The sequence below is a fragment of the Saccopteryx leptura genome, chromosome 5 (genome assembly GCF_036850995.1).
Source record: "Saccopteryx leptura isolate mSacLep1 chromosome 5, mSacLep1_pri_phased_curated, whole genome shotgun sequence".
NCBI classification, from domain to species: domain Eukaryota; kingdom Metazoa; phylum Chordata; class Mammalia; order Chiroptera; family Emballonuridae; genus Saccopteryx; species Saccopteryx leptura.
The window spans coordinates 212,928,318-212,947,026 of record NC_089507.1 but is presented as its reverse complement, the minus strand read 5'-3'; the positions used below and the strand labels follow the sequence as shown (position 1 = coordinate 212,947,026).

Here is an 18,709-nt window from a genome sequence, read left to right as displayed (position 1 = left end):
ACTAAACATGATCTCACCTCATTTACCAGTCTTCTCTGGTTCTTGCACTTTCCCTCAGATATGCCAGGCCTGTCTGTCCCCAGCCCCAATCGTCATATGACTAGCTTCTTGTCATTTAGATGGTTGCTTAAAGGTACTTCCTCAGAGGCCTTCCTTACTACCTAGTAATTGTGCCACTTTAGCTTTTTTTTTTTTTTTATCACAAGAACTTTTCTCTAACAAGGATCTTATCTCCTTGAGAGCTAGTGCCTTCTCTATACTGTTCTATCCACAGTTTAGAGCGATATCTGATACATAGTAGGCATTGACTTGAGGGGGGCTGAGAGGAGAGAGAGAGAAACGTTTGTCGATCAAATTTGTAACCTTGGTGTATTGGGATGACACTAACCAACTGAGCTACCTGGCCAGGGCCTCAGTGTACTTTTTAATTGACCTTGGATTTCTGGGACAATTGATACTGATAGTGGGCTGTTACACCGATGATACCGACTGGAATTTGGGTGGATGGTGTGGGGCAGTCCTAATTTCTTTATTTACTAGGATAGGAGGAAACAAAGGTCAAGAGCAAATAAAATTGGTAAATATTTTAGAGTAAACCTGCTTCTCTGAGTAAAATGAATAATGTTTTGTATAACCTTTATGAAATTAAAGTGATTTGAAGATGAATTAACATCTCAAATATTGAAACATTTTTTCTTTTTTTTTAGTCATTTCAGCAAAACTTAAAGAAAATAAAAAGAATTGGTTTGGACCAAGTCCTTATGTGGAAGTCACAGTAGATGGACAGTCAAAGAAGACAGAAAAATGTAACAATACGAACAGCCCCAAATGGAAGCAACCCCTTACAGTGTAGGTTTGAAAGTATTTTAAACTACAGAATAGTCTGTTTAGTGGCTGAGCAGCAATGCAGCTTTTAAAAGTTTCTCACTTGTTCTCTTTGCTTCTTCCCTCTCTCTCTTTTTCTTTCTTCCTCGTTCTAGAATTCCTTCCTCTAGTCTCCTTTTTGTTTCGCTTTAGATAGTTCTGTATTTCTATGTTTTTCTATGTTTTCCTTTTCTTTATTTTCTGTAGTTTAGTTGATGATGGTATCACTGTTGCCCCTGAACAGCAGCTGGAAGAGCCCATTGTCGTGGGCCACTCTTAGCAGCTCTTTCCTTGACTTAGGGTTGAAATACAGGGCTATTCGTAGCTCACTTTATTTTTTAATTTAATTTTAAGTTTCTTTTTAAATCTATTACAGTGCCCACACAGAACCTACACAGGGATTTTTCCTTTAAAAAAATTATACTATATAATCTACAACTGTTTTTATGCTAGCATACATACATGGTTATTTTTCTAGCTGAGTATATCTAGGACAGGGGCCGGGAACCTTTTTGGCTGAGAGAGCCATGAATGCCACATATTTTAAAATGTAATTCCATGAGAGCCATACAATATGTTTAACACTAAATACAAGTAAATGTGTGCATTTTATGTAAGACCAACACTTTTAAAGTACAATAAGTCTCTGAATTCTTTTTAATAACGTTGTTATGCTGTTGCTAACCAGTGATGAATAAAGTACTTCTTACCATTAATGTGACTTCTGGTGCTGCATGGTTTTGCTGATGGCTTTGTAGTCTGATTGATATGTGGTGAGGTTAAGCTTCATGCAGGCATTGAGACTTCCATCCATTAAACGTGATCTTAGGTTGGTCTTAACGTTCTTTAGATGTGAGAAAGACTGCTCACATGCATACGTAGAGCCAAACGTCAGTACAGCAATACTCACACGCTGCAGTGTGTGGTATGGGACAGGAAGCGCGTTCCAAGTTTTGACAATCAGCTGGTCCGGTGGGTTGAAGTTTTTTCACTTCTCCCCACTTGTGTTTGCTCGCCAGCTCTGCTTGCTATCGTGCAGGTCTTTTCAAATCTTCATTCAGTGACTTGAACTTATTCACCCACATGTCTGAGGCCTTCAGGTCAGCAGCTTGTAGCTCAAAATCTCTAACAGAGACACCGGGGATGTAACTCAGGTCGGCGCTGTCCACTGCACACTCGTGTGGATGAGTGATGAACTTAAAAAGACGAGTGCACTCACGAAATTCTCCAAAGCGCGCTTTGAATGACTGCAGATTAGATGTGAAGCCCGCTAGCTGCTGGAGATCAAGATGTTGAGCAGGGTCACTTGATGTGCATGCATCTTTAAACTCTCCCAGTTTTTCAAAGTGTAGTAAACGACCTGTTTCAGTGTCAGCATTGAAGAGTTCCAGCTTGTTTTTCAAATGCAAACACTGCTTGTTGAAGGGATAAGACTGTATTTCCAACGCCTTTCATTTTTACATTGAGCTGGTTCAGATGTTCAGTCATGTCCACGAGATAGTAGAACTTCAGGAGCCACTTAGTGTTAGCTAACTCAGGAAGCTGGACGTTTTTCATTTCAAGAAAAGTCCGGATTTTGCTCAGACAAGCCACGAAACGGCTGAGCACCTTCCCTCTTGACAACCAACGCACACTGCTGTGCAGAAGCAGACCAGGATAATTCTTCCCAACTTCATCCAGCAGTGTTTTAAACTGGCGATCAATTAAGCTTGGGCAATAATAAAGTTGACCACCCGAATGACCAGCGACATCACCTCACCAGGCTGCTCGCCACACATCTGAGCACAAAGCGACTCCTGATGTAGGATGCAGTGAAAACTTAGGATGGGTCTTTTTTTATGTTCACGAAGAAGCGCTACAAATCCTGTTTTTCCCCACCGTGCACGGAGCACCATCAGTACACACCGAAATAAGTTTATCCATCTGTAGATTTTTTCTTTAGCGAACTCAGTGAAAGACTTGAATAAACCCACCCCTCTTGTTGTCTCTCTCATAGGCAGAACAGCAAGACTTTCCTCACGTAGTGTGTCACCGACAGCATACTTTGCAATCACGCTAAACTGGGATAAATGGCTTACGTCTGTTGACTCATCCAAAGCGAGAGAAAAGAATGGTGCTGCATTTATGTCCTTCACTTGTGTTGCCTCAGTTTGATTTGCCATCATGATGGTATGATCGTGAACAGTTCTTGCCGACAGAGGCATGTTTTTTATTCATTTGATTATCCTGTCTTGATCCGAAAAGTTGTCAAAAAGTTCACTGGCAACATCAAGCATGAATATTTTGGCATACTCCCCATCTGTGAATGGCTGTCCATTTCTCACAATTGCTAAAGCACCAGCAAGCTAACTGAATTCCAGTCACATTGTTGGGTCCAAAAACGGAGTTGCTGCTGACTAGCTTGCACTCTGCACAGTAGCTCTTGACATGCTTTCTTCCTGCTGTTCCCCGCTGGATATTTCGATGCAAATGTAATATAGCGTGTGTCGAAGTGCCACTTTATATTTGACCGTTTTATCGATGCAATTTTATCATTGCATATTAGACACACTGCAGAACCTGCTCTCTCCACAAAGGCGAATTCCTCTGTCCGTTCCTGCTGAAATGTACAATACTCCTCATCTTTTTTTCTTTTAGCCATCTTTTTTGTCAAAAGGGTTTCTTCAATTAGCTAGCTGACTACTTGATTAAAAGGAAGGAAGTTTACTTTCTGATCTCACAATGACCCGTGTACCTTACGCATTATCCAATAAAAATTTGGTGTTGTCCCAGAGGACAGCTGTGATTGACTCCAGCCACCCGCAACCATGAACATGAACGGTAGGAAATGAATGGATTGTAATACATGAGAATGTTTTATATTTTTAACATTTTTTTTATTAAAGATTTGTCTGTGAGCCAGATGCAGCCATCAAAAGAGCCACATCTGGCTCATGAGCCATAAGTTCCCAACTCCTGATCTAAGATGTACTTAATGTGGATGGACTATCACTTATTTTACTAGCTTCCTGTTGATCAGTTGGTTTCTAATGTTGTGCTCTTAGTTACAATATATATCTATGTGCATATATCTATGTGTTGATGTTCTCTCTAATATGAATTCATAGAAGTAGGATATAGCTCAATTTCAGTACTTACTGATAAAGCCCCAAATGTTGGTATTGAATACTCATTGAAGGAAATTATAGGTTAATTTAAATTTTTTACTAAAATAAGAGAAAAAGCATGATTTATCAACAAAAGGATTTTAAAATTATAGAGCGTATTTAGTTTGGGGCCTGAATATACATAAAAGTACTAGAAAGCTTGGCGGTCATACGAAATGACCACTGTTCTAGATATTATAAATTGTAATTAAAATGATTTGTGCAAAGGTGTCTGCTAATTCAAACTGAATTACCCAGGGCAGGTGGTGAGGACGCCCCTTTACTTAGTGCCCCAGGATAATTCTCAATTAATGGAACTACAGTGCAACATTGAGAAAATCCGTACTTGCAACATTGAGAAAATCCTTTCTTGCCACGGTGAAATCAATTAGTTTCTTTTTTTTTTTTTTCTGAAGCTGGAAATGGGGAGAGACAGTCACACAGACTCCCGCATGCGCCCGACCGGGATCCACCCGGCACGCCCACCAGGGGCGATGCTCTGCCCACCAGGGGGCGATGCTCTGCCCCTCCGGGGCGTCGCTCTGCCGCGACCAGAGCCACTCTAGCGCCTGGGGCAGAGGCCAAGGAGCCATCCCCAGCGCCCGGGCCATCTTTGCTCCAATGGAGCTCGGCTGCAGGAGGGGAAGAGAGAGACAGAGAGGAAGGAGGGGGGGGTGGGGAAGCAAATGGGCGCTTCTCTTATGTGCCCTGGCCAGGAATCGAACCCGGGTCCCCTGCACGCCAGGCCGACGCTCTACCGCTGAGCCAACCGGCCAGGGCCTCAATTAGTTTCTAACTTGAAGTTTAAGGACTGACAGTGTTCACATTTAATATTAATGTCACCAGAGGAATGCTCAAAAATTAAAGTTTCTCCGTTTGAAACTGTTTTAATCCTTTTTGCTTTTTGGTCAGCATTACTCTGTCGTTTTTTTTGCATTTCTCTCCTGCCTTTGTTCAAGGGACTCATTTTGTCGAGACAGGCTTTTTTGTCTTGCATCTGAGACAAGCCTTGTTTCTCTATGCTCATCAGTCTCATTTTGCCGAGAAAGACGCATTTGCTCTGCGACTGAAGCAAGCCTTGTCTTTCTCTGCTCAGTGGTTTCTTTTTGTCCAGAAAGCTGTTTTTGTGCAGCTTTAGCTCCTTTTCTCTCCTCTTCAGTGCTGTATTTTCTAGGAGGCATTCTTAAAAGAAATTACGTTAAGACGTAGTTTTTATGTAAAACAGATGATTGCCAATGCAAACAAATGTTCACCTTCCCCCTGACACGCTCAATTTGCGTTCAGCCATGGCAACTTCACCCCATTGGCTAGTACAGTTACACAAGCAACCAATAAGCTATCGGCGACAAACAGACACTTAAGCCACATATAATAAAGATATTTCAAATGTAATTAAATTATCACATACCAGATATACCCAACTCACTTTCATTACCTAACATTTGGAGTTCTTGGTATTTATTTTTTCCCTCAGAGAAATAAACCACTGACTAAAAAAATGTTTTACTTTTAAGTGGCCAGATGAGATACTTTTGAAATAAGCTCTTTATATGATACGTGCTTATGTGGATAGTGTACATTCCTAATAAGTAACAAAACAAATTGGATATATCTATTTTATTGTTTAACATGGATTTTTGAAGGTCTGAGGCATCTTAATGTACTTCATGATGATTTAAAGCAAATGAGTGAAAGTCAAGAATGTACTGAAGATCATCTTGAGGCCTATTTGCAAAGTATCGTAATGCTCCTTATCTGTATTTCATTGTTTCTTAGACTTGCTTTTTTATTAGTGGCTCATTAGAGATTGAATCTAAATTAAACAATATGTGAGTAAAAATATTTTAAAAATCAAATGAAATCCATAAAACTTCTTAGCCTCCATAATGACTAGCGATGTTCAACAGAATAGTAGACTGAGTGCTTGTCCACTTTCTACAAACTGCTGTCTATGCTTACCAGACACACACTTTTACACTCTTTTTTTTTTTTTTTTTTTTTTTTTTTATTTTTCTTAAGCTGGAAACGGGGAGAGACAGACAGACTCCCACATGCGCCCGACTGGGATCCACCCAGCACGCCCACCAGGGGCGATGCTCTGCCCACCAGGGGGCATTGCTCTGTCGCAACCAGAGCCACTCTAGCGCCTGGGGCAGAGGCCAAGGAGCCATCCCCAGTGCCCGGGCCATCTTTTGCTCCAATGGAGCCTCAGCTGCGGGAGGGAAAAGAGAGGCAGAGAGGAAGGAGAGGGGGAGGAGTGGAGAAGCAGATGGGCGCCTCTCCTGGCCGGGAATCGAACCCGGGACTTCTGCACGCCAGGCCGACGCTCTACCACTGGCCAACCAGCCAGGGCCCACTTTTACACTCTTATGCTGATAATAACATGAACTACTTTGTGGTTAAGAATTTAACAAAAAAGAAATTCTTCTTGTAGTCCCATATGGTAGTGCTGTTTTGGAGCCCAGATGTTTGAGGGAACATATAGTTCATGTTCTCCTGAATTTTTAATTTGCAGCAGATTGGCTTGTGATTTTAACATGGCTCTCATTGTTTCGTAGCTGACTTTTCAGGCTTCTCTCTAGGGTTGAATTGAAATAATTTAGATAAGACTGTATTTGACATTATACTTTATTCTCTCTCTAATTAAAGTAAAATTAAATGTCAGCTCTTTATTCCATCTCCTTTATGATTTCCCAGATGACTAATAGAGAATTGTTTTCCTACCATATACTGTATGTTATCCTGAAAGTAATATTTGAGAATTTTGAAGAGAAGGAATACATTGTACCTCCTCCTCACCACCAAAAATGTGAGAGGCATTGTTATGGTGAAAATTTTTTGGTTTGTTCAAAATACCTGTTAACTATTAAAATGATGGTGGAAGTATGGTGAAGGGTTGCAGTTATAGGTGGACTTCTAAGGAAGACAGTGTTTGTCCCCAAAATTTGATCATGTTTTAGACTGAATGAGGTATAGAGTAATTAAAAGATTCCAAAAATTTGTCTTTATAGCGTTGAATGATAGGACTGTGGCAGATTGTCTAGTGTTTGTTTTTCTAATTGCTAACTATAAAATAATTTGAATACAATTTATTGCAAAAACTATTATAGATAATATTCGTTATTGGCATTTATCATGAGTATATATTTGTCAGTTGTCCTGTACACTTTGCTTCTAGTAGTACAAAACTTGAGGTTTCATAATATAATCCTCAAATCGTTATGTAGCTGACAGAGGAACTTTTTTTTCCTTTTTAGTGAATTTATTTTTATGCTAGTCAATAAAATTACATAGTTTTCTGGTGCCCAGTTCTACAACACGTCATCTATACACTGTATTTGTGAGTTCACCACCCCAAGTCGAGTCTGTGTGCGACACCATTTATCCCCCCATACCATCCTTGAACCCCTCCTCCTCCTCTCCCCTGGCATTCACCACACTGTTGTTTGTGTCCATGAGTTTTCTCTCTTTTTTTCTTTTTGCTCAGTCCTCTCTCCCAGCTCCACCTACTTCAGCTGTCGGCCTGTTCAATATGTCTATTAGTCTGTCTCTCCTTTGCTTGTTAATTTTGTTCATTAGATTCCATATATGAGTGAAATCATATGGTGCTTGTCTTTCTCTAACTGGCTTATTTCAAACTGAGCATAATGCTCTCTAGTTTTATCCATGCTGTCACACAGGGTAAGATTTCCTTCTTTTTTTTTTACAGCTGAGTAGTATTCCATTGTGTAAATGTACTACTACTTTTTAACCTACTCATTTGTTGATGGACACTTGGACTGTTTCCAGATCTTGGATCTCTTAAATAACACTATAGTGAACATAGGGGTGCATACATTCTTTCAAATAAGTGTTTCGGGTTTCTTTGGGAAATCTCTGGGTTATAAGGCAGTTTTATTTTTAAATTTTTGAGGTAACTCCATACTGCTGTCCACAGTGGCTGCACCAATCTACATTTCTACCAGAAGGACATTGAGGGTTCCCTTTTCTCTGCATCCTTGCTAACACATTTTGTTGGTTGATTTATTAATGGTAGCCCTTCTTACAGGTGTGAGATGATACCTCATCATTGTTTTTATTTTATTTTTTTTGTATTTTTCTGAAGTTGGAAATGGGGAGGCAGTCAGACTCCTGCATGCGCCCGACCGGGATCCACCCGGCATGCCCACCATGGGGCGATGTTCCGTCCATCTGGGGCGTTGCTCTGTTGCGACCAGAGCCATTCTAGCACCTGAGGCAGAGGCCATGGAGCCATCCTCAGCACCCAGGCCAACTTTGCTCCAATGGAGCCTCGGCTGCAGGAGGGGAAGAGAGAGACAGAGAGGAAGGAGAGGGGGAGGGGTGGAGAAGCAGATGGGCGCTTCTTCTGTGTGCCCTGGCCGGGAATCGAACCTGGGACTCCTGCACGCCAGGCCGATGCTCTACCACTGAGCCAACCGGCCAGGGCCACCTAATTATTGTTTTAATTTACATTACTCTGATGATTAGTCTGTTGGCCACTGAAGAACTTTTTAACATAAATCTTAATGATAGGACTTTGGATTACAGTCTACCACTGACTGGCTATGTAATGTTAGGCAGTTTGCTTAACCTGATTATCAATTTCTGTACCTGAAGATGGGGGTGCTAAGTAATCTCAAGCTCAGCACACTACCTGACATAAAATAAGGGAGAGTTGGGGAGGCAGAGACAGACTCCTGCATGTGCTCGACCTACGGGGATCCACCTGGCAAGCCCCCTACCAGGTGATGCTTTGCCTGTCCAGGCCACTCTCCTGTTGCTCAGCAACCGAGCTATTATAGCACCTGAGGTGAGGCCATGGAACCATCCTCAGCACCTGGAGCCACTTAAAGCCATAGCTGTGGGAGGGGAAGAAAGGGGGCTGTGGCGAAGCAGATGATTGCTTCTCCTGTGTACCCTGACTGGGAATTGAACCCAGGACTTCCACACACCAGGCCGACACTCTATTGCTGAGCCAACTCTCTAGGATCTTTCTTTGAGAGAGAGAGAGAGAGGTGGGAGAGAGCAAGTGAGAAGCATCAACTTGTATAATAGTTGCTTTACTTTAGTTAATTGACTGCTTCTTCTATGTTCCTTGATGAGCGGGAAGTAGGGTGGAGTGGGGCTCAAGCCGAGCCAGTGACCCCTTGCCCAAGCCAATGACCTTGGGATTGTGTGGATGATCCCATACTCAAGCTGACAACGTCAAGGTTTCAAACCAGGGACCTCAGCATTCCAGTTCAACACTATATCCACTGTGCCACCACCAGTCAGACTATAAATTCACATTTTTATACCAAAATAGAACTAGTATTCTAACAGTTTGTGGCATGATAAGCAGTTTTGCTTTTGTTGATGATGCATGGATGAAGTTGCCACTGTGGTTCAGTCCTAAGGGAAAATGATCATATGCAAGCTTGTAGTATTCAGATGTTTTTCATAAGATTATGAATATAGGCAGTATTTGTTGTACAGTAAACTAAGGGGTGTAGTAAGATTTTGGACTTTACATTAAAACAATTGTAATTTATGTAGCATTCCATTGTGATATAATGAAAATTTTATTTCACCTTCCTTCATTTTTAGTATCGTCACCCCTGTGAGTAAATTACGTTTTCGTGTATGGAGTCACCAGACACTGAAATCTGATGTTTTGTTGGGAACTGCTGTCTTAGATATCTACGAAACATTAAAGTCAAACAATATGAAACGTATGTATATTAAAGTAATAGAAATTGTGCTCAGTTTTTTTTCCTACAGGAAATTCATATGCCAGCCATACAGAATGATTGTGTTCAGTATTTATTTTTAAGTTTACTTGGTTATATATTAACAGGTGGAAGAATCTCAAACTATTTAAAGCATTCTGAGTAACCTGGTTTGGCCATTCATTTTGAAGCCAGTATTCACTTAGTAAATAGATATTTATCAAAGTACTACATACTCAGTTATGGAAAACTATGAACTATAGAGCAGAGATAAAGGAAAAAATAATCCTAATTCAGAGAGACTAATATTAATATAATTTTTTGACAGATTTTCTTTTCTAAATGTTTATTTTTAAAATTTCCTTTAAAAAAAATAAATAAATAAAAAATAAATAAAAATTTTCTCATTTGAGATGGTTTTTATTTATACAAGGTAGGGCATAAGTAGGTTTACAGTTGTTCATATGGAAAATAATAAAACAATTGATAAATAATAATACAAGAATAAACTGTTTCATGTACTCAAAATTGTAAACCTACTTTTGCCCCACACCATCTAAAATATATATATATATACTTGAAACATGAACATGCTTGTTTTGATTAATATATTATGATTTTAAAATAGATATTTTCTACTTTTTGACTATCTAAAACATCCAAGAATTTTATTTCTCATTTAGAACTTATGAGATTAAATCCATTCTTAAGTGATATGTTTTCTGTCAATATAATAATCTTGATTGTCCTGCTGGCTCATTTTATACAAGGATGGAATATATATAGTAAACGAGATGGCCAAGCTATTTAGCATTTTATATTATGAATATTAAGTATATTAGCAAATTTTGTTCTATTTTAAAATTTTTTTTGGTGTCATAAGACCTGACTGGAACCTTGGGTGAAGGTGTTAAAAACAATTTACATACACATAAATGTATTTTTTTCTCACATTGTTTTTAACAGTTCAGATGACTTTAGGGAAAAAAGTGACCAGTATGTAGTTTTTTTGTTACACAAGATTTTTAACAGTTAAGATGATTTAAAGAAAAAGAAAATGACCGTTTCTTTCTGTAATTTATTCTCTTCCAGTTGAGGAAGTAGTTGTGACTTTACAGCTTGTAGGAGACAAAGAGCCAACAGAGACAGTAGGAGACTTGTCAGTTTGTCTTGATGGGCTGCAATTAGAATCTGAAGTTGTTACCAATGGTGAAAGTACATGTTCAGAAAGTAAGTAATCATTTTTTCTATAGGGTCTTTAATAATTTCTTGCACGTTAGCCACACTAGAATGCTGTATGTCATTTTTACTATTTTCACATTAAAGAAGTTATTTCCTTTTTAAAAAGAGACATTGATAATTTTAAACATTATTTCCCTTTTAGTGCATTGTTTTGAATAAAACTTTTTTTTTTTTTTTTTTTCTGAAGCTGGAAACGGGGAGAGACAGTCAGACAGACTCCCGCATGCGCCCGACCGGGATCCACCCGGCACGCCCACCAGGGGCTACGCTCTGCCCACCAGGGGGCGATGCTCTGCCCATCCTGGGCGTCGCCATATTGCGACCAGAGCCACTCTAGCGCCTGAGGCAGAGGCCACAGAGCCATCCCCAGCGCCCGGGCCATCCTTGCTCCAATGGAGCCCTGGCTGCAGGAGGGGAAGAGAGAGACAGAGAGGAAAGCGTGGCGGAGGGGTGGAGAAGCAAATGGGCGCTTCTCCTGTGTGCCCTGGCCGGGAATCGAACCCGGGTCCTCCGCACGCTAGGCCGACGCTCTACCGCTGAGCCAACCGGCCAGGGCCCTTTTTTTTTTTTTTTAAAGTGAGAGGAGGGCAGACAGAGAGACACTCCCAGATCTGCTTCGACCTAGAATCCACTGATACAAGCCCCTTCCCGGCCTTGCCTTACTGGCAATGCTCTGCCCGTCTAGGGCTGTTGCTCTGCAGTTGAGCTATTTTTTAGCACCTGAGGTGGAGCCTCCCTGGGGCATGCACCGAAGGAAAGGGGGGGAGGGGGGGAAGAATGGGGGAGAAGCAGATGGTCGCTTCTCCTGTGTGCCCTAACCTGGAATCGAACCAGGACATCCACACACCCGGCGGACCCTCTACCACTGAGCCAACCGGCCAGGGCCAATAGCTACTGTTTTTGTTTTTGTTTTGGAATGCTTATGTGGATGCAATGTTGGTGTGTTTACATGTATACTCATTTAACCATCACAACTTCCTTAAGGCATTATGTTTCCTTTTCTTTCCACATACTTAAAACTTAGCAAATGTAATTATATCTTGAGTTACTTGTGAGCACAAACAAGACCCAGTTCTGGGTGGTGGGAACTGCATGTGTATTTTTCTTTGATTGGTTACATTTCTGTAACTTGAGCTATAAGCCAGAAATGAAAATTATAAAGTTCACTAAAATTGGATTTCTAGCACCTGGGAATTGTTTGAATGGATTAGAACTGGGTACGAGGGGTGGGCATAGCTTTTGTATTTTAATATTTTTTTAAGTTACCAATTTTTAGATTTTTTTTCCTTTGAGCATAGTCAGAGTCTGTGGAAGAACACATAGATGGGATTGGTCTTATAATGAAATCTGTTCTTGTAGACTTTGATTTTTTTGGTTAAGTAATGTTTATAAACAGAATTACTGTCTGGATTTTGGGATGAAAAGTAACCAAATAATATAACTTGCTATATATTTGGATATACTGTGAGCATTGGATATGAGACATGAGACAGCATTATCTCTTTTGGTACATATGAATTTTTGGTTCTTTTTTTTGGGGGGGGGATACATTTTCTAAAAACGGCAGTTATATAAGTAAACTTTTTTCAAGTGAAACAAAATTTACTCAGTATGTTTGTTTGTTCTTCCCACTTTTCTTCAAGCTTTATTTAAAAACTAGAGAGCCTTAGCCCTGGCTGGATAGCTTGGTTGGTTAGAGCCCTGGTTGGCAGACTGCAACTCGCGACCCACATGTGGCTCTTTGGCCCCTTGAGTGTGGCTCTTCCACAAAATACCACGTGCGGGCACTACCTCAATAAGGAATGTACCTACCTATATAGTTTAAGTTAAAAAAATTTGGCTCTCAAAAGAAATTTTAATCGTTGTACTGTTGATATTTGGCTCTGTTGACTAATGAGTTTGCCGACCACTGGGTTAGAGTATCATCCTGAAGTGCAGAGGTTGTAGGTTCGATCCCCAATCAGAGCACATACAGGAACAGATCTATGTTCCTGTCTCTCTCTCCTTTCCTCTCTCTCTAAAATCAATGAAATAACATTTAAAAAATAAACACACTAGAGAGCTTTATATCCTCACCTCCCCTCCCCTCCCCTGACCCTCACTCAGGTCCGCGCTCTCCACTGCACCACCACTGGCCAGGCTGGTTTTTGATAGTATTGACTGTGTTCTTTCATCTTTGCAATTTAGAAAGGACTTTGATGTATATTCTCATAGACAATATATAGCATATATTTAATATGAGTAAGATATGAGCCAGCATAATAAAATGACCACCATGAATTAAGAATTAGAACATTATTATTATAGCCACCTGTAATTTTTTCCCCTAGAGATAATTACCATTCTAAATTTTGAATTTATCATTTCCTTGCTTAAAATTCGTTTTTCACGTGTCCCTAAACAGCGTATTGTTTGTGCTTTTCCTTGAGCTCTGAAAATATCGATGTTGCCTTTTAAGATGTATCCATATTGTACATGGAACTCATTTATTTTCACTGCTGTACAATAAATAATATGTTGGGTTAATATACTAAAGTTTATCCATTTTTATGTCAAATGACAAGTTCCAGTATTTTGCCATTATGAACATCTAGTGATACATTGGACATCATTGCAATTACATATTTATATGTCAGCTGGTACATAGGTTGAAGGGTTTATGTAGGATATATATTTGGGAGTTCAATTGATGGGATATACTGATATTTGCATTTTCAGCTTTATAGCATTTATTGTTTTTTTTAAAGATTTTATTTATTGATTTGAGAGAGAGAGAAATGGGGTGGTGGGGAGGAATGGGAAGCATCAACTTGTAGTAGTTGTTTCCCGTATGTGCTGTGACCGGGCAAGCCCAGGGTTTCGAACCAGTGACCTCAGCATTCCAGGTCAATGCTTTTTCCACTGTGCCCCCATAGGTCCATTTATTGCTTCTTCAAATATGCTTTTTTTTTTTTTTTTTTTTTTACAGAGACAGAGAGTCAGAGAGGGATAGACAGGGACAGACAGACAGAAACGGAGAGATGAGAAGCATCAATCATTAGTTTTTCATTGCGCGTTGCAACACCTTAGTTGTTCACTGATTGCTTTCTCATATGTGCCTTGACCACGGGCCTATCAGCAGACCGAGTAACCCCTTGCTCGAGCCAGTGACCTTGGGATCCAAGCTAGTGAGCTTTTTGCTCAAACCAGATGAGCCCACGCTCAAGCTGGCCACCTCGGGGTCTTGAACCTGGGTCCTTCCGCATCCCAGTCCGACGCTCTATCCACTGTGCCACCACCTGGTCAGGCAAATATGCTTTTTTATTGTGATTCTTTTAATTAAGGTAAAAATTTATATAACATACAGTTAACCTTATAATGTACACAAATCAATGGCATTTAGTGAATTAACAATGATAGGTATCTACCACTCCTCTCTAATTTCAAAACTTTTATCACCCCGTGGGGAAAGCATTGCCTATTACTCCCTATTCTCTCCTCTCCCCCATCCCCTGGTAATCGCTAATTTGCTTTTTTGTCTCTGGATTTGCCTATTATGGATATATGATGGAAAGGAATTATATAGTACCTGACCTTTTGTGTCTGGATTCTTTTACTTAGCATATTGTTTTTGAGCTTTATCCAAATCAAAGCATATATCAGTATACATCCTTTTTATAGTTGAATAATATTCCATTGTCTTTGTATATATGTGCGCGTGCCACAATTTATCAATTCATCCACTGATGGAAAGTTGTCTTATTTCCACATTTTGGCTATTAATGACTTATAAATGATGCTGCTATAATCATTTATGTACAAGTTTCTTTGTCCGTGTTTTCATTTCTCTTGGATACATACCTAGGAGTGGAATTGCTGATGCTTATTTTTGACAATTTCTTGCTTCTTGCTTGATAATTTTCTTTTTCTTTTAAGATTTTATTTACTGATTTTACAGAGAGAGGAGGGGAGGGGAGCGAGAAGTATGAACTTATCGTTGCTTCATTTGAGTTGTGCATTGCTTGCTTGTTGTATGTGCCTTGACCAGGCAAGCCCAGGGTTTCAAACTGGTGACCTCAGTGTTCCAGATTGCTGCTCTATCCACTGCACCACCACAGGCCAGGCTCTTATTTGATAATTTTCTTTTGATGTGTAGATTTTTTACATTCTCTACTTGAAAATTCCAGTGTTAGAAATCTTTGGAGTAATATAGTGATAATTTCACCATTTAAAATTATGGCTGCATTCATAAGGGGCTGTTGTTTTTTAACTAAATGGACCCAGACTATTAAACTTGAATTTTTATTTCTGCATTTTATAGTTTTTCCACCTGTTTTTGTGGCAGTGTGCCTACCTCTAGCAGCCTTCTTTTAATGTTTTATAGTATACAGGCCCTTACTGAATCCTAGGAATATTTCTCATGAATAAAATTTGAAGAAAGTGTGCATATTGTGACATTTATTTTGGTTGCTTTAAGACCTATTCGTGCCCTGACTGGGTAGCTCAGTGCCTTTCCTATCCTTGAAGCTGTTTTCCAGGTTGTAGCATAAGAGAGATGTTACTGTAAGGTATTTGGAATACAAAACTGCTAAAATAATGAGATTAGTATTAGGATCAAGCAAACACATATTTTAAGATAGGCAGAATTAGCCCAGTAGTGGTATACCTTGACTGCTTAGTATTTTTTACACATTTACACAAAATTTTAGTGAAACCTTTTTTATTTCAATCATAGGAACATTTATTACATTTTTTTTAAATGTCATGTTGGAATTTAACTAAGTACTAGTATTTTTTTTAGTAGAAAGATACACTAATAAAAGGCTTTGCTTACATAGCATATTTAAGGAAAACATGAAACCACTTTTGAACCTCATTTTCTTTCTAAATTTTATTTATGTTAAAGGTGCTTCACAGAATGATGAGGGCTCCAGACCCACAGATGAAACGAGGTAAGAGTTTACTTATAAAATGATGAGGGAAATTGAATCATTAACTTAGTCAGAACTTCCAGTTCACATTGATATAAGAATAAATGAGTGTTAAAAAGTTCAGGGCTCAAGAGAAGAAAGGAAATGTTTATGAAAGATTCAGGACTCTTAGCTTATCTGACTACAGTTCTGTGGAGTAGGCCAGGGATACCCAAATTGCCAATACTTCCTTCAGCCTGTAGAAAGTGAAGATATTGGCATTCTTTCAAAGGCAAGGAGTTCCGAATCTCAGGGTTATCACTGGGCTGTTAAATTTCTTTTCCAGGAAAGCTAAGATAAAAGCTCTGGGCACATGTGAAGGTCACCACTAGTGGTTGTATCTTTTGGGCCTTCATTAGAACGGACAGGTTTGAATCAGATGTTTGCTCTGAGCCTAGGTTTTGCATTTTCACGTGCCTCTTTGCCTTCAGTTTAGGGTCTGAGACTGTCAAATGCCTGGGTTATGTTAACTGACAGAACAGACTTTAGGGTGGTTGGTCTTCCTGGAAACTGGCAGTGAGAGATAGAATTAGGAGAGGAGGTGATCCTAGTTTTAAAGCAGTAAGTGATGTCTTAAATAGAATTATCAGATGCCACTAGATTCTTTGTTTTTCCTAACCCGGGTAAGCAGTGGGTAGGAAGAAGATGAACTACGGAAGGAGTAGTCAGAGAAGAAGAACCAGAAATAGTGTCCCAGAACACAGGGGAAATACCCTGAAGGGTGGGGAATGTGAGTGGCAGATACTGCAGTGGAGAAGGGGCGAAGAGGGAAACAGAAGGGTAGTTGAGAGGCTGAGCTGAGAGCTACATGTGAGTTTGTTGTACTTGTCTGGTTATTTCTGTACGGAAATGTCATAATAAAAAGTTTTAAAAAGACAACTCATTAAGATCTTTAGAGAAGTCAAAGTTTATGAAATTGCTGTGTTTTACCTAATGGAGATCTGTCTTCACAGTCACTCCTGTGGCAAAGAATCATCTCCTACACTAATCTCACAAGAGGTGTAGAATATTAAGGGGTAGTAATTTCTTGGCCAGAGAAAAATAACTATTTCTCACTGTGACTGAAAAGCAATAGAAAAGGCTTTTTTTATTTTATTTTATTTTATTTTTTATTTTATTTTTTTGAAGTTGGAAATGGGGAGGCAGTCAGACAGACTCCTGCATGCGCCTGACCGGGATCCACCCGGCATGCCCACCAGGGGACGATGCTCTGCCCATCTGGGGCGCCACTCTGTTGCGACCAGAGCCATTCTAGCACCTGAGGCAGAGGCCATGGAGCCATCCTCAGCGCCCGGGCCAACTTTACTCCAATGGAGCCTTGGCTGCGGGAGGGGAAGAGAGAGACAGAGAGGAAGGAGAGGGGGAGGGGTGGAGAAGCAGATGGGCGCCTCTCCTGTGTGCCCTGGCCAGGAATCAAACCTGGGACTCCTGCATGCCAGGCCGATGCTCTACCATAGAGCCAACCGGCCAGGGCCAGAAAAGGCTTTTAAAATTATATAAATGTCTCTGTAGACAGGAAGACAACGTATGCTTCTTGTGCCTCTTTTTAGCTTTATGTTTAATAGAAGATTCCTGAGAATTTCCCCATAAAAATGTTTTTTTAAGTAAGAGAGAGAGACTGGAAGGGAGATGAGAAGCATCAGTTTTTTGTTGCAGCACCTTAGTTGTTCATTGATTGCTTTCTCATATGTTCCTTGACCAGGGGGCTCAAGCTGAGCCAGTGACCCCTTGCTGAAGCCAGTGACCTTGGGCTCAATCCAGCAACCTTGGGCTTCAAGCCAGTGACCATGGAGTCATGTACACGATCCCATGCTCAAGCCAGCAACCTCAGGGTTCCAAACCTGGGTCTTGAGCATCCCAGGCCGACGCTCTATCTTCTGTGCCACTGCCTGGTCGGGCTCCCCATAAAAATGTTTTAATATTTGCTTGCTTTGGTCAATTAACTCCTCTTTTGTATAAAAATCCCATATTTTTGCATTAATAAGTGAGAATGTGATAGAATTTTATATACCCATTGAAAGGTTCTATTAAACCACTTGTTTCTTTTTTGAAAATCTTTCTTACAATACCTTTATGAAACCACCAGATAACCATAAATTTCTTGGAAAAGCATCGCTATAGTCCTTGCTTCATGCCATTTATTTAATCAGTGCTTTGCATCTTCCGAATCATTGTTAAAAGTAATCTGAGGAACAATGTTGTCTAGGATTCTGAGACTGCCAAGCTGGTCTTTGAGCATGTTTTTTGTGTTAAGCATGAATTCCTTTACATTAACTTACTTCAGAGAGCATATCACTGAGATGATTGGTTTGAAAAGCATTTTGTAAACTGTCAAATGCTGTTTAAATGTTACTACACAATTATGGCCATGACTTGCTTTTCCTCTTTGCTTTTATTTGCAGATTTTATAACTATACAACTAAAATACAGGGCAGTTTATATCCGGTGAACAATGGTTTCTACTCTTTCATGCCCCTGCTATCATTTAAGAAGTTTACTAAACAGCTTTCGGTTGTTTTATCTTTTTGTCCTATTTCAAACACTACACATTGTGATGTCTTCTTGGTCTGCTTTTCCCCGTAGCATGTCTGGATGTTTTATATTTCCCAGGGTTGTCTTCTGTCATTTTTATGAAATACCAAGGTGATTGGTGCCTAGTGTTCAAGAATTTTTCTTAGCTGTGCATTCTTGACTGTGACTTTTTGATTTGTGTATTTCTTATGACCTTATTGTATTATTGTCTTGGTTCTCCAGGGTTCTTTGTCCTGTCTATAACATCTTATGTATAGGTCAGATATAT

At 39.9% G+C, this 18,709-nt stretch overlaps 1 protein-coding gene across 3 annotated transcripts in view; it reads left to right on the top strand.

The window, feature by feature from the left end:
• Positions 1 to 18,709, top strand: part of ITCH (itchy E3 ubiquitin protein ligase) — a 104,207-nt gene that overhangs the window by 38,445 nt on the left and 47,053 nt on the right. For 2 of the 3 annotated variants that reach the window (XM_066384043.1, XM_066384042.1), the window contains exons 4-7: positions 708 to 849; positions 9,597 to 9,721; positions 10,811 to 10,948; positions 15,846 to 15,891. In XM_066384043.1, the coding sequence (XP_066240140.1) occupies positions 708 to 849; positions 9,597 to 9,721; positions 10,811 to 10,948; positions 15,846 to 15,891 (451 nt within the window). The remainder of the gene's footprint in view (positions 1 to 707; positions 850 to 9,596; positions 9,722 to 10,810; positions 10,949 to 15,845; positions 15,892 to 18,709) is intronic. The other variant, XM_066384044.1, reaches the window with a different exon arrangement.